The 16,831-nt window shown below is 27.9% G+C and overlaps 1 protein-coding gene and 1 non-coding gene across 4 annotated transcripts in view; one reads left to right on the forward strand and one right to left on the reverse strand.

Annotated features, from left to right (window-relative positions):
* LOC122509876 overlaps nt 1-16,831 on the reverse strand; it is a 296,814-nt gene that overhangs the window by 18,315 nt on the left and 261,668 nt on the right. For all 3 annotated transcript variants that reach the window (XM_043624180.1, XM_043624181.1, XM_043624179.1), the window contains exons 8-11: nt 4,361-4,508; nt 537-662; nt 250-403; nt 58-118 (exon numbers count right to left, since the gene is read on the reverse strand). In XM_043624180.1, the coding sequence (XP_043480115.1) occupies nt 58-118; nt 250-403; nt 537-662; nt 4,361-4,508 (489 nt within the window). The remainder of the gene's footprint in view (nt 1-57; nt 119-249; nt 404-536; nt 663-4,360; nt 4,509-16,831) is intronic.
* LOC122509891 lies at nt 3,191-3,288 on the forward strand. The gene has a single exon (XR_006302388.1). It is a non-coding gene; the product is annotated as a U5 spliceosomal RNA (small nuclear RNA).

Consider the following 16,831-nt stretch of genomic DNA (forward strand, 5'->3'; position numbering starts at 1 on the left):
TATTGAAAGATACAAAAATGTTATTAAAATATTGGTTGGAAAATTTGCAATACTCACTAAGAAACATCCAAGTGTTCAAGAATAGTTGGCGTTGGTTCGATTGTCAATTTTTTGAGTTCTGTAAAAGATTGTTCATTTGAAAAATTGTTTCTATTTTTCATTTTCATTTAGTGGTTGAATTTTTAATTTTCACGAATTTGTGGCAATTCGACAAAAATAAAAATAGAAAGAAAAGAAACGTGATCTTACGATTATTTCCGGCTATAAGTGAGACCAAATTTCGACCGCAAACTGTTAATTCGGTTAGAGAATTTCTAGCACATCGAACGCTTCGTAATTCTTGTAAAGCACTGATATCGAGCTTTTCGATGCTGTTTTCACTTACGTCCAAGTGTGTTAAATTCTAAAAAGAAAATGATGCAATTTTGATATTAGATTAATTAGAAATTTTACATTATCGTTGTAATGAGAAAGTTTATGTTGGAATAAATAAATAGTGTGAGAGAAGTGAATATATGATTAGGGAAAACACTTACACCATAATTGCCGAGTATGATACTTCCTTTGAGATGATTATTACGTAAGTTCACTTTTTGAAGATTATTATGATTGTTTTTCTCATCCTTGTGGATTTTTCCATGGTCTCCTTTTGAGAGGACATCCTGGAAAATTAAAAAAGGATTTAATGACAAATTCAAAAAAGCTTTTTCTATTATTATTATTATTATTAGTATCACCAAGGCGACAAATTCAACATCTTGGCTTATATTTATATTAAATTCAAACATAAATTTGTCTCTAAGACAAATATATACTTTTATTAAACTAAAATAAATTATATTTGGTTTAAATGCATTTTTCTGAGTGTAGCTTACTCTATAAATAAAGTTTGTTTAACGTAAATAAAAATTTATTTGATTTAAATAAAATTTTAAATATCGAAATATTTGTTACAATAAAATAAAAATTCTAATTCTTATATTTAGGAGAGACTGGGGCTAAATGTTAAACTGTCAAAACAGTTAAAATTCATTATCTTTCGAACGGAAATATAGTTAGAGCATTGCAATTTTGATTATAGAAGGGTGTTATCATTCTAAATAAATGTCCGAAGTTATGTAACATTCTGTTCATTTTTGTGGTGTCCATAATATGAAGTGTGTTTTGACCCTACATTTATAAATTTTTACGTAAAAGAAAATTTCAACTTTTAAGTATATTTTTTGGATTCATTCTCATCGCCAAAAGAATTTTAGCCTATTTGGGTCCCCTGAAGATGTACCTAAAGGTATTTTACTTGCTAAATATTTTTAGTCAGATTTTGTAGGGCAGGCCCGTAGCCAGAAATTTATTTCGGGGGGGGTCCCAGTTTGAAATCAAAATTTTTTTCGAGGGATAGTCTATGGTTAAAATAAAAATATAAATATCAATATAAAAATTTCGGGGGGGGGGGCAGGGCCCCCTGGGCCCCCCCTCTGGCTACGTGCCTGTTGTAGGGGAAAGGCTTGCAGGTTGTCCCACTTGCGTTATTTTTTTTTGTAGAAATGCCATAATTAAAAATTGCGCCTGATATTGTTGTCAAATGATTAGTTATTACTTTTATGATCTTTTGGAGCACAAAGAAGCAATAAAAATGTTATTGTTAAACAAATTCTGAAATTGACTTGTGGAAAAATTGAAAAATTAAAAATGTGCCTTTTTCATGCGCTTACAAATGAAATATTTTTATGGATAATTTAAGTTACAATTTTTTTCTGAGTTGCTTTTTTAATCAATTTTGATAATCCAAAAGGAATTTTTAAAATATCATGTTTTAATATTTTTTTTCATCGATTTAAAAAAAGAGTTCAAAATTGTAGGTTGACTCACTTTACGGTTTGCAGGTCCGAAATGCGAATCCGCAATGATAATTTAGGTAAATTTACACGATTTCCGAAATTTCATTTTTTTTCACATATCTTGCTTTTCGTTTGATTTTCAATTGAAAAAAAATTTTTTTTTTTCAAAAATATTTTATTTATTAATAAATTGTTTAAAAAATTAAAATTATTATGTTCAGAAACATTAAATGTAAGTGAAATTTATAAATTTATTGGAGTTGTTCCATATTATTATCAACTTTTCAAGGTGGGTCAACCTGCAAGCCTAAATTTCGAAACGTTGATTTTACATCATTTTTAAAAATTGATGTAAAAATTTTATTTTTTGCCAATTTAAATTATCTATGGGTCAAATTTGTAGTTTTTTAGGTCCTCTTTTTAATGAGTTATAAGCATTTTTTGCTTATAACTCATTAAAAAGAGGACCTAACTCATCTGCTTAGGTATGGCAACCTCCAAGCCTTTCCTCTATATTTCTTGTTAAAGCCAAAAACACCCTGGGCCTAAAAAGAAAACAAAATTTTCAAAAAAGGACAAAACATGTATTTTACGCGAAAATATTAGAAAATTTTTTACTGAAAGATAACATATTTGCATCTACACCCAGAGAAATGGTATATTTGTCTCAGAACCAACTAGACTTTTTATTTGTTTCAATTAAAATTTTATTTGGCTCAAATTTTATGTTTAATTTATGTCAAAAAATTTTTGTATTTAAAAGAAATAAATAATCTATTTAACTCTGAGACAGATATACTTTTACTTAACTCAAATAAATTATATTTTGATTAAATACATTTTTTTCTTGGTGTTATTAAAAAAAACAAAAATTCTAATTTTCGTTTGTTAAAAATTAATCTTCGTGAAGAAAAAAAACATTATAGTTAGAAACTATAATGAAATTTTATAAATGAGAATTTTTTTCTTTGCTTGTAGAAATTTTCTTACTATATGATTAAATGCGAAATAATTGATGACGAATTTTTGAAAGTGGGAAATTGTATAATAATTATCGATTAGTGCAAGTTCGCACTAAAGAATTTATATACACGCTCAGGTGTTTCTTTGTCCTTGAATTGAAGACGCATGTTCTCATTATAATTATAGACACGTGGTGCAAGTGCTTTGTTTGCAGGCAAATTTAAATTCGAGTTTACCCCTTTAAATTGACGCATGCGTACAAAAAGTTAAGCGCGCACGTTAGTTTCGATTTTCTCAGATAGAATGCGCTCGGGTATACATTTCTCGAATGCAAATACAGTCATCGAAAACTATATAAAGGGCTGGGCGAGCCTTATTCGTTACTCTGGTTTCCCTTCAAAATACGAATAAATTTTTCGCCTTTTACTAAAGATTTCCGTGCACCCAGAGAAATGGTATATTTGTTTTGTCTCAGAACCAACTAGACTTTTTATTTGTTTCAAATAAATTTTATTTGGTTTAAATAAAATTTTATTTGGCTCAAATATATGTTTTATTTATGTCGAATAAAATTTTTATTTAAAACAAATAAAAAGTCTAGTTGGTTCTGAGACAAATATACGTTTATTTAACTCAAATAAAATATATTTGGTTTAAATAATATTTTTCTCTGGGTGTGGAGGGGAACAAATGATGAGTCTATAAGATAATTTTTTTCTGTACCCGGCGAAAGCTGGGTCATAAACTAATCCAAAAATAATTAGCAATCTATTATTATAATTTATAATTATATAATAATTATACCTACTAATAAAAATTATAATAATAATTTGGTACTTGTACAAAAGGACATTTATTTGTTTTAAATAAAAATGTTATTCGACACAAATAAAAGTTTTATTTTAACCAAGTAATAATTTTATGTAAACCAAATAAAATTTCATTTAAATAAAATATATTTTATTTGAGTTAAATAAACGTATATTTGTCTTAGAACCAACTAGACGTTTTATTTATTTTAAATAAATTTTATTTGGCTCAAATATATGTTTTATTATTTATGTCGAATAAAATGTCTAATTGTTTCTGAGACAAACATGCGTTTCTTTAACTTATATAAAATATATTTGGTTTAAATAACATTTTTCTCTAGGTGTTGAATCAAATTATTTTTATTTAAATTAATCAAGTAAATATGTATTTTATAATAGACAAGCTATTGGTTATTTGAATCAAACCAATTTTTTACAGTACACCCAGAGAAAAATATTATTTAAACCAAATATATTTTATTTGAGTTAAATAAACGTATATTTGTCTCAGAACCAACTAGACTTTTTATTTCTTTTAAATAAAAATTTTATTAGACATAAATAAAACATATATTTGAGCCAAATAAAATTTTATTTAAACCAAATAAAATTTATTTGAAACAAATAAAAAGTCTAGTTGGTTCTGAGACAAATATACCATTTCTCTGGGTGTGTAATTATTAATAATTACATAGATTGCTATGGCTTCCCAAGTGATCGTAAATAAATTATTTGAAAGAAACGTACCGTGATTGCGAGAGCTCGCATTTTCAAAAATCTCGGAAGGTTGCTGATTGAATTTCCAGCCAGTGAAATTATTTTCAAGTGTCGCAGTTCTCCCACTTCTTCTGGCAGTTCTTTGATCTCATTGCGATCAAGATTTAACTCTTTCAAACTGAAAAATAAAATACTTTCTCAATCTTCTTCTGAATTATAATTATTTGTAGTTGTGAATTTTATTGTTGGTTTGTAAAAATAACTTTTATTTTTGAGTAATTAGTAATTTTATTTGATATATAAATATACTATATACTTATATATACCCAGAGAAAAGTTTTATTTAAACCAAATAAAATTTATTTCAGTTAAATATAAAAGTATATTTGTCTCAGAGCCAACTAGGTTATTTATTTATTTTAAATAATAATTTTATTCGACATAAATAAAACTTATATTTAAACCAAAAAAAGTCTAATTGGTTCTGAGTCAAATATATTTTTTTCTGGGTGCAGGTTATTTATTTGTTTTAAATACAAATTTTAGTTATAGGGTAACTGTACCAATTGTCGAGGGTTATTTGACTTTGACATTTTTTTCTCGGACGTAAATGCACTTCAAAATTTGATATTTGTACATTTGGATGAAGGATTTAATAATGTTTAATATTAATATTTATTTTTTTAATATAAACTAAATTGTTAAGCAAAAATTATATTTAAAAGTCAATTGAGCAAAATCACCATTTGTCGATAGTCTTGTACTAATTTCTCGATGGTCTGTTCCAATTTTCGAGGATATGACATTTTTAAACATATAACTAAACAAATAACCTGTATCGATATTTAAAAAATCGAGTAGATATTTATTTTTTCGATGAAAATATTATAGAACATTACCAGGTTGATTATCTGCGTAGGTTGTAAATTTTTGGAGTTTAGTTTTTTCTTCTCTGTATACTTTTTTCGTTTTGATTCAAAATTTTTAATTCTGCCTTTCGTTATAAATAAAAGGTTGGAATCTATGTTTGACGTTTAATAAACAAATACTTAACCATCGACAAATGGTGCATTAGCGAAAAAACTGACTACACCAATTTTCGAGTCATTACCTCGAAAAATGTAACTGACAAAAAAAGTAACCAAATACCGATGATTTGCTTTTTAAAAATATTAAATATTTTTTTTAACAAGAAAACATGCCTACAAAATTAATTTAGTTTTTATATAATATTATAATAATAATTTCGTACATAAAAAGTAATTAGAAATCAGGGGCCGACACGGACACGAAAAAAAACGAAAATTCGTGTCGTGCCCGTGCCTTGGCACGACACGAATTACAGGGATCACAGTTCGTCCCCTTTTTCCCCTATTCCCCTTTTTTTCCCTTTTCCCCTATATTTTACCCTTAAAAAAAATAAATCCCCTAAATCCCCTTAATTCAAATATTTTCTCACCTATTCCTCTTTTTTCAGTAAATTTTTTGTTGAAAAGTAAAAATTATAATTTAATAATTTTTTTAAAAAGATTTTCAGGGTGTTCAACGTTCAGGAAAGTTAGGGACATTTTTATAAATTTAATAAGAAAGTTAAAATTTTTTGTGAATTTAAAAATTTTGTAATCTAACAACACTAAATTGGTTTTTATTACTATTTGTTACTCTAATTCGATATTAATTTATCGCTCACCCTAAAAGAAGTAATCTTGATTTAATGCGGAATCCTCTAAACTGAATGCATATTTTCCTCTTATATATGGTATCAAAATTAATACTCTTCACTTTAGAGGATTTTTCTCTCGGATATTATTTGCAAATTGTGGTTATGAACTGATGAAGAGAAGTTAATTTTATGCACTAAATTTAATGTTTTTAATTAAATAATTATATTTTTATTTAATAACTAAAAGTTAATTACTTACATTATTTAATATATTTATTCCTTTATTTATTTCCTTTAAATATTCAATGTTTTTGACAAATGTCAATAATAAAACAATGAATTAATTAATAATAAAAATAATATACATTCACGGAGAAAATTTCTTTCGTAATGATTACAATAGTCTATATTACAGCTCGGATATGTGACCACTTTTTGTAATGATTACGAAAACTACGTAATTTATTAAGAATTTAGTAGGAGCGATTACTATAGTTACTTTAATGAATCCAAACACTGTATTAATCGTGTTGAAATTTATTTTTTGGAATCATTAATAGTTTAGATGTACAGGTTCAGAAAGGGTACTGTAGGCATTCACGCAGAGACTTGTTATAATTACAATAGTCTACGTTAAAAAGAAATCTTGGATACTGTTCACATTTGTAGCGGTCTAAGGAAATCAGGGATACAGACTGTAGTAGCCTTCACAACAGGACTATTGTAAAATAAGGTAAAGACTACTATTGCTATACTTCTAAATACAAATGACTGTTGTATAAAGTTAAAATAGAAAATTTTCAACCAAAATAAAATTTTTTTGTAATTCATGACTTGCGTAAAGTACGTAAGTTACCTAATTAGTGCAATTTACAATAATTCGTCCATTACGTAACTTAAGTTATTTACGTAAGTGCAACTTACGTTATTTACGTAACTTATATTTTTACGTATCATACATTATTTACGCAACTCATATTTTACGTAACTTACGTAGTTTACGTAAGTTAACTTACTTATTTGTGCAACTTACTTTTGTTATTTACGTAACTTGCGTAAGTTATGTAACTTACGTAAGTTGTGTAAATTATATAACAATTTATACAGGCAAGAAATCTTGCCTGTATAAAACTTCGGTGCGTGTGTTAGAAAAAAAATTTTCACTATGGAAATGTAATAAAAAATAGACCTTACAATATTAAAAACTAACAATGAACAATAATTGTATTAATTATTGAGAACGAAGTGATTTTTTTACATTTAAAGTGTATAAGTCTTTCTCGCAAGCGGTGAACTTTCATAGCAGTTAGTATATAAGGAAGTTTAAGTCATGTATAAATATGTGTAAATAGCGATCGTTATTATGTTATGCGTTTAGTATTTAAGTTAGATTTATGTACTTAGGGTTTAGTGAAATTGTCTAGTTTAATAATATAATTAATCTTGAAGTGGGTAGTCTTGGAAGAGTGAAATTGATGTGCAATACATGATTAGAAGTCATGAATTACAAAAAAATTTTATTTTAGTTGAAAATTTTCTTTTTTAACTTTACAACAGTCATTTGTAATCACAAATATAGCAATAGTAGTCTTTACGAAGAACTATAGTAAAATAAGAAGGCAAGGTAGCCGCGGTCACCTTATTTTACAATAGTCCTGTTGTAAAGGCTACTACAGTCTTTATCACTGATTTCCTTAGACCGCTACAAATGTGAACAGTATTCAAGATTTCCTTTTAACGTAGACTATTGTAATCAGTCACATAGACTTTGTGCTCACTTACATTTAGTTCGTATTTACTTCAAATAAATTTTTAATGAGTACGTTCGACTTACAGAATTGTTACAACGAAGCTACTTTAGGCATTACGAAAAGTGGTCACATATCCGAGCAGTACTGTTCGACTATTGTAATCATTAACAGAAAATTTTTCTCCGTGTTCAAGTCGAATAATTTTGTCTTGAGAGGAAAACATTAAGAGGATATTAGAAGAGAATTTTTCCTCTAAGTACGAGATTACTTTTTTCTTATATTTTATTAACCATATTATAGTCGAAGAAGAAATAAGCAAAGTAAAAAGTCAGGGAATCTTCTTCTCAATCCTTGTTGGACACCCTGATTTTATTTTTGTAAAATGTAAAAAGAAAAAATGGCTATTTTTTCTTAAATTATTTAAGAAAAAAGGAGCAAAGGAAGTCAGATTTAATCCAAAAAGCTGTAAATAGAAGGAAAAATAAAAGTTTAAGAAAATAAATCCTGTATGTTGTAACAAAATAATTTTTATCGTGTTTTTCAAAATCCCCTTTTTTCTTTTGAAAAATCCCCTTTTTTTACCTATTTTCAAGTGGAAATGCCACTGTGATCCCTGGAATTACCAAGCGAACTTTGTGTCGTGCCTTGGCACGGCACGAATTACAAATCGACACGAATTTTTCGTGAAAGTCCCTGTTAGAAATACGTTTAATTTGTATTTCTAAAAATCTGTTTCAATCAACCTGAAGTATTAAGAAAATGTCGATTCAAGTAAATTTGACAGCAGTGAATTATAATTTTAATTAAATAATTATTTTAGTAGTATTGCTATAAAATTTGAATATGTAAATATACAATTGAAAATATAAAGATTATTTAGAATCTTTTCTTGTTTTTAAATATTCTATATTGTACTATTTATCTGAAAAAGAAAATTATGATCCTCGACAATTGGTGTACCATCGGCAATTGGTGTAATTACCCTACGACTTTTATTTGAACCAAATAAAATCTATTTAAAACAAATGAAATTTATTTGAATAAATAAACTTTATTTGAATAAATATACTTTATTTGAACGTAATAAAATTTATTTGAAACAAATAAAAAGTCTAGTTGGATCTGAAAGAATTGATTTGATTCAAATAAATATTGACTTGAATCAAATAATTTTTATTTAAGTCAATTAAGTGGTATTTGATTCAAATACTAAAATGCTGATTCAAATACAATTTATTTGATAAAAACAAATAATTGGTTATTTAAATAAGTAACTTTTTTTCATAGCGTAATATAATATATTTTCTTATTATAAATTTTATTTAAAGTTATTAAATTTTATGAGTATAGTAAAGGAGACTAATAATAATTTCTATGATTACTTTTTCATTATTATTGTTATTATTAATTAGATGTGATGCGGATAGACATTATGTAATTTCATTTCATGTTTCAATTTTCCCTGTTTGTGAATTTTAATGTTTTATATTTCAATAACTGCAGCATGTTGAGTATAACCAGTAATCAACTTAAAGAAATCAGATCATTGAAGCTAAACCTGGTGAACCACCCACAGGATGCGCAGTTAAGCGAGGAACGTCTAAATTATAATGAAATCCTGCGTGTTCGAACCATTGTAACCTCAAGTTGATAGCCAACTTTTACTGTCTTTAATGAATACTTAAAAGACTTTCAATTTCTGTAGCAAAATTAAATTCAGGCTTTTTTCAACTTTCTCGATAAACACATATTTATGTTTATAATTTAAAAATCCGTTTAATTAGAGAATATTATTTTAAACATTCAATAATTATTTTTAGTGAAATTTTACAAAATTTCAATTATTCCAAAACTTTCATTAAAATTTGTAAAAACTTTTTAATTTGAACTAAATTCAAAGATATAATTCAAAGTTTTGAAGTTTTTAAAAATTGTTTTTGAATGTAAAAAATGTGACGAAGGGGGGGGGAGGGGTTAAAAATCAGACCGAAAAAGCGTGACGTAGTTTGTGAATGACCCCCTGACAATTTTCCAATTTCCTGACTTGTGGCGACATCCAGAGAAAAATGTTATTAAACCAAATATATTTTATTTGAGTTAAATAAACGTACATTTATCTCAGAACCAACTAGGTTATTTATTTGTTTTTAATAAAAATGTTATTCAACACAAATAAAACTTTCATTTGAACCTAATAAAATTTTATAATTAAGCCAAATAAAATTTATTTGAAACAAATAAAAAGTCTAGTTGGTTCAGAGTCAAATATATCTTTTCTCTGGGTAAATCTTGTTTATTTGTTTGAAATAGTAATTTTATTTTTCACAAATAAAATTTTTATTTGAATAAATAAACTTTATTTGAACTAAATAAAATATATTTGAACCAAATAAAATATGTTTAAAACAATGGAAAATTTAGTACACCAAGGGTAAAATATATTTTTTTCTGAGTGAAAACAAAATTCCACTCAAAATAAGTCGAGAAATAAGTGAAAAATTTACTTTTTTATTAAAAGTGGTATACGCACTTATTGAACGAGACAGCGATTGATAACGTTTTACGTAAAAAATTATATAAAACGTCCATTCGTTAAAATTCAGAGAATTGACTTGTTTTTTTTTGTTATTATGTTAATTTTCGGGAATACACTCACAGAATTTGGTTTTTAACCAACACACAATAATTCTGGGTTAACGGGTTGAAGAACCCCAGCTTAAAATTCTTGTACAAGATCTTATACATGATCATGTACAAGATCTTGTTCAAGAATTTGTACTAGATCTTATACTGGTTCAGATACAAGAAAATGTACACAGAATTGAAACAAGTTCTTGTATCTGAACTTGTACAATAGAATAATCTGGTACAAGAAATTGTACTTGATCTTGTACAATTTTGATTTAAAAATTTTTCTTGGATTATTAAAAAAGTTATTTATTAAAAATTTAAATTTTAATAACTTACTATAGTATGTAAGACTTGTCACTTGTAATGCCTAAAAACTACTGCGCAGCTGTAAAGGCTTAAGAAAACTACTGCGCAGCTCATAAAGTTTTCATTTTTTGATACACATAGACATGTACGAGAACACATACAAGAACTTGTACAAGTACTTGTACACGAACTTGTCACCGTTTTCGACTCAAAACAATTTCTAAATATTTGAAAAATGTGTACAAGATCATGTACATTTTCTTGTACCAGATTATTTTCTTGTACTAGATCTTGTACAAGTTCAGATACAAGAACTTGTTTCAATTCTGTGTACATTTTCTTGCATCTGAACTTGTATAAGATCTAGTACAAATTTTTGAACAAGATCTTGTACAGGATCATGTATAAGATCTTGTACAAGAATTTTAAGCAGGGACTCAAACGCACTATGCGTTAAGTTTTATTTGATTTCAAGATTTAGATAAAAAGAGTATTAACTGGGGTATGTCATTCCTTTGTTTCAATACAGCATAAATTATAAGTGTTATAAATGCCAGATTTGTTGTTGGATTATGATTTTTAGAAAATATCTTTTTATTTTTCCTTTTATTCTTTGATTTGAAATTTCGCAAGTTGCTGTGGAAATATATAAAGCCGCGCATTATTAGTCGACTCAAATAGCCGTTTCGTCAAATAAAATAAGATATCAAAACCCTCTTTTTATCGCTTTACTAGTGGGATTGTAACTAGCAATTTTCTTCTTTTTTACGACCTTCTATTTTATCTCCATTCATAATGTTTACTTGCGCTAATTTATTATTTTTCTCATGATGAATCGTTTCCTTTATTCTCCGCTTTTTTCTCTTTTGGAAATTCGACATCGATTCAATTTCTATTCAATTCAATTAAAAAAAAATCAATGAAGATATATTAATCTAATTATCGTGTTGCATTCGAATGTATTTAATTTGCAAGTATAGAAGCAGTTTTTCTGTGAATATCAAATTGAGCCAAAAAACGAACAAAAATGTTGCTTCGCAACACTTTTGCTTTCTTTTTGTCTCAATTTGATATCCGCAGAAAAACTGTGTAAATAAGTTACATTTACCTAAAATTTTACTTTTCTGCAGTGGATTCATTTAGTGAATATGGAATAATCCGATTGTTTTACACACTATTCTTTCATTTATCGTTTCACTATTTTTCTCACTGAGATACACACATTGTATCACTGAGTTTGAAGCATAAATTAACGATTTTAGTTTGATAATTCACAATTTTCGATTTGAGAATTTATAATCAGGATGCATAATAAAATTATAATGAAATTTCACTTGAAAGGGAAACACATTGTTCACGAGTAACACATTGTTTTTTGCAAATTAAAGCAGAAAAGACAAAGAGTCGAATGCTTTTTGGCAATGACGAGTACAGTGATTGAAAAGTAATGATGTTTATTAGTTTGACTGTTTAAAAAAGAGATACATTCGAGTAAGTGTTCATTCTTGCACTGAAGAGGCTAACAAGTCCAGTTTGTTGGTGTTGGTTTTGAAAAAGAGAGCGGGAGGTAGACGACCAAGGATGGGTTGGCAGACCACTCTGATGTAACCAAAAGAAATTACCTTCTTGCGAGGAGTATAAAGCGAGACCGCATAATGTGCCGTGTCGGCTATACGACCGGCCCGGGGTTACCGGTAACAATCTACCAGTTACCGGTGGTTTACGGGTGGTAATCTGCACTCCTCCCCCTCCTTCCCTCTCAAAACTCAACTCAGAAACTCCTCGAGGTAACGCACCAATGCTCGAGCGAAAACTTATTCCTCTCAAACTTGCAAAGCGGATTAATAAATCATCTGTATTTAAGTAGACTGTGTATACGTAAATTACAGTATTGTTACAGTTTTAATCGTTCCTCTATTAACGTCTCTTTAGATTTTAGACCAAATTTGTGTTGAACCTTTTCGTCTCTTTTCAACGGTCGTACCTATTCCGTTAATTTTCCCCTATTACCCACAACCAGAGAAATATTTTATTTAAACCCTCGGACTGAATTTGAAAATGAAAAATAGTATCAAAAGTGTTATAAAATATTATAAAATTAAAAATTTTAAATTATGAATAATAAACTTAAAGTGCAAAGTAATGAGTATTGTGTTCGAATAAAAAGCGTTATGAATGTGTACTAAAAACATAATATTTTCTTGACAAAATAAAAGAAATTTCAAATTTCCTATTTATTCAAACACAACTTATTTAAATTCTAATCAAAGTTTCTGCATAAGGTTTAAAACATAATTTTGGTTATGGAAAGAGAAATTATATTATTCTCACAATAACATTTTTTTAATTGAAAGAAATTTTTTGATAAAATGGTGGTTAATTTCTCCACTTGAGAACGCCAAGGTCATCACTAGGTGGCGTCTGACTTTATCAACCGAAACTGCCATCTAGCGGTGACCTTGGGCATTCGTAGGTGGAGAATAGCGTCTCCATATTGAATCTAAAGATGTTCTTGTGTGTCACCTTACGTGTCAAAAAATCATTTTTCACTTTTTTGTTGATTCGGATAGAGTTTGAAACGCTCTTTAAGATGGTGAAAACCAAAAAGCCATAATTTGTTTACAAGTTTTTTAAAAGTTTGTTTAAAGTCAAGAGAAACAAGAGTACAAATACGAAAAAACCGATTTTTCTGTTATCATACAAATTAAAATAACGAAGACGATAATTTTTTATTATTTAGAAAAGTTGACAGTTTCTTTGACAGCTGTCAACTGACAAAATTCAAATTTGATATCATATTCGTAATCAGCGACCTCGAAAACTATAATACTGTCTTTTTTTTATTGAAAATGATCACTTTTTAGAGAATTTGATAGTTGAATTGATAGTTGTCAACTGTCAAATTGGCAATTTAACATCACATTCGTAATCAGCGGCCTCGAAAACCCTTACAAACATGTATCACTTATTTATACAGTCAACTCTCGATAAGACAAAGCGCGATAACTCAAATTTTTCGATAAGTCAAAGTAATTCTTGGGTCCCGTTCATTCCTTATAAGCATTATTAACATTTGATAACTCAAACTTTTCGATAACTCAAAGTTTTTTCGGTCTCCCTTCGAGTTTGTCTTATCGAGAGTTGACTGTACTTATTGTTGCTAATTGGAAAACTTAGATTATTTTTTCTATGTTTGGGAATTTTGTTATTAATTTACATGGAAAATTATTTAAAAATTTTTTTCATTACTTGTGTTTTTTATTATGATACTGTGATCCATACTGAAGAAAATAAGCCAAACTTGATTAAAAAATATTAATATTTAAAAAAGTTACAAGGTTTTTTCTAAGTTTAAACTTTAACTGCTGTTTTCTCACGTAAGGTCCCTTTTCATCGACAATAAGGTCACATACATATGTTTGAGACAAATTAAATTTTATTTATACCAAATAAAATTTATTTGAAACAAATAAAAAGTCTAGTTGATTCTGAGTTAAATATATCTTTTCTCATGAGGTGGAAAGAGTGTCGAAAAGTATCAATATAGTCAAGTGATTTCGAGGCGTGTAAACCAAATAAAAATTTATTTGACATTAATAAAAATATATTTATTATTAAGTGTTAGAAATTATTACTTGTTTTAATTTTTAATTTTTTTGATAACAATTCTTAATATAAAGGATTTTCTTTTTTTTTGTTTCAGGTGAGTTAAACAACATGTTTCCTACGTCGATTTTATTTTGTAAGTAAATATATATTGATATTTCTTTTCAAATGTTTATAAGCAATGTACTCTAATTTACATGGTTATTATTTTTTTCAAAATTCGTGACTATACATACTACAAATATTTTTTACTTAATTTGAAAAATCCTCTCATTTATTATAGTAAATCCCCTTTTTAAAAATTAAATCCCCCATAAAATTTATTGAAAATAAATAAAAAATTTGGTTAATTCTGAGTCAAATATATATCATTTTTCTTGGTGTAAATCAAATGTTTGCATCTAAAAATGATCTTTTTTTTAAAACTTGAATACCCTTTGAAGTTTTTTCTAGTGGTTCAGGGAAAAAGAGAGAATTTTGCCTGAAAATCAGGGAAAGGTCAAACCCATGGGAAAATTTTATTTAAACCAGATATAATTTATTTGAGTTAAATAAAAGTATATATTTGTCTTAGAGCCAACTAGATTATTTATTTGTTTCAATTAAAAATACTATTCGATAGGTATAAATAAAACTTCTATTTAAACTAAATTTTTATTTAAGAATAATGGATTTATTCTATCACTCAGTCGTATTAAATAGTAAGAATTTGATGTAATCGATCACACTGAGTCAAGGAAGTTAAAAATTAAAAAACTCTCTTTTTACGTTTCGACAGCGCTGCCGTCCTCATCAGAAACAGAAAAAAGAATATATTTACGCGTTCACATTATTGAAATAACGTCCTACACGCTATAAGCGAAATGTGACACTCACTCACATTTCGCTTATAGCGTGTAGGACGTTATTTCAATAATGTGAACGCGTAAATATATTCTTTTTTCTGTTTCTGATGAGGACGGCAGCGCTGTCGAAACGTAAAAAGAGAGTTTTTTAATTTTTTTTTAACTTCCTTGACTCAGTGTGATCGATTACATCAAATTCTTACTAAATTTTTATTTGTTTCAAATAAATTTAATTTCGTTTAAATAATATTTATTTGAAACAAATAAAAAGTCTAATTGGCTCTGAGACAAATACAATACGTATATTTAAAACTCAAATAAAATATATTTGTTCATGAGTTTAAATATATTAAAATGTTTAAAATATATTTGTTTTAATTAAAACTTTTCTCTGGGTGTGTGTTCAGGAAACAAAAAAAATAAAATTTTTGTGGCAACCTTTTATATGTACCTATAAAAATATTTCCGTAAGGTTAAAATTAAATTAGACCATTTGCGTGAATTTCCTATTAGCTGGAATATAATTTTTATTTATATAATAACGATGTAGTAATAATTTATGTACACCATTCGCCGCACTAAGTTTTGCAGTGAAATGGAGACTTTCCTAATTCGTTGCAAAAATAAAATTATTTCAAACAGTGCACTGTAAAAACAGTTTCTTTGATTAAGATGTTTAAAAAGTGTCCCCGAGTCAAAGCAACTTTCTTTGATATTTTTCGCTTTTCAGAAAATCATTCTAAAAATGCATTTTCGTTTTTAATGATATTTTTAAAACTTTTAGACCACATTGTAGTTAATTTTAAACTTGTTATTTTATTTAAAAAAATTTTTTTTTATTTAATTAATAAATAAATTTGTAGATTTTACACTGAAAAAAAATTCAGTTGATTCAGTTGACTTTTCACAAATTCACTTTCTATAATTAAAATATATTTGGTTTAAATAACATTTTTCTCTGGGTAAAGAAAAAATTATATAATAGGTATCTACACGGAGAGAAAAAAAAGTAAGCGGCTCTACCTGTCGGTAGAGCGGTTGCGTTAAATGCGAAACAGCCGTTTAACTTGAGGTTAAGCACGCTGCTTACTCTCGAGGGGAGAACGGTTCTCCTTTTTGGGGAAAGCGGGTACACTTTTTGGAAAGTAAGCGGCTCTATTTGTGTGGAGAAGAGAACCGATACTCCTCAAAAAGTATAACCGTTCGACGTTTGCGGCGCTACTGCTGCGCTTTATAAAGGGAAAACAGCGCTCTCTTGCCAAATCAAACGGCTCTCTTTTTTTTCTCTCCGTGTACTACACGGAGAAAAATGGTTGGATAATGTATACAATTTTTATTGGATAAAATAAAATTAGTTGTATTATCTATCAAAAATGTTTGATCAGCTAACTGGGATGGTCACTACAACATTTAAAAATTTTAATCTGTAGTTGGATATTCCATCACGATAACTAGTTATTTTATCCAACGTGTTGGATAAAGTATCCAATTCGCAAGTACCCAGGCGGAAATTTCCAACCGGCGCGAATCCTAGCCCGTACTGACGCCGGTGTAACTGTACTGGCTGGGAACCGCCTGCCAACCGAATGTGAACGGGCATTCTACCGAATAGTGACTAGGCCAGGAGCGCGCTGGCAACCGGCTCGGAACTGGCATTCTACCGCCCGCTGACCGGCCGGGAGAAGCCGTTCCGTGTATA

This window comes from Leptopilina heterotoma, unplaced genomic scaffold (assembly GCF_015476425.1).
Source record: "Leptopilina heterotoma isolate Lh14 unplaced genomic scaffold, ASM1547642v1 Lhet_63, whole genome shotgun sequence".
Lineage (NCBI taxonomy): Eukaryota > Metazoa > Arthropoda > Insecta > Hymenoptera > Figitidae > Leptopilina > Leptopilina heterotoma.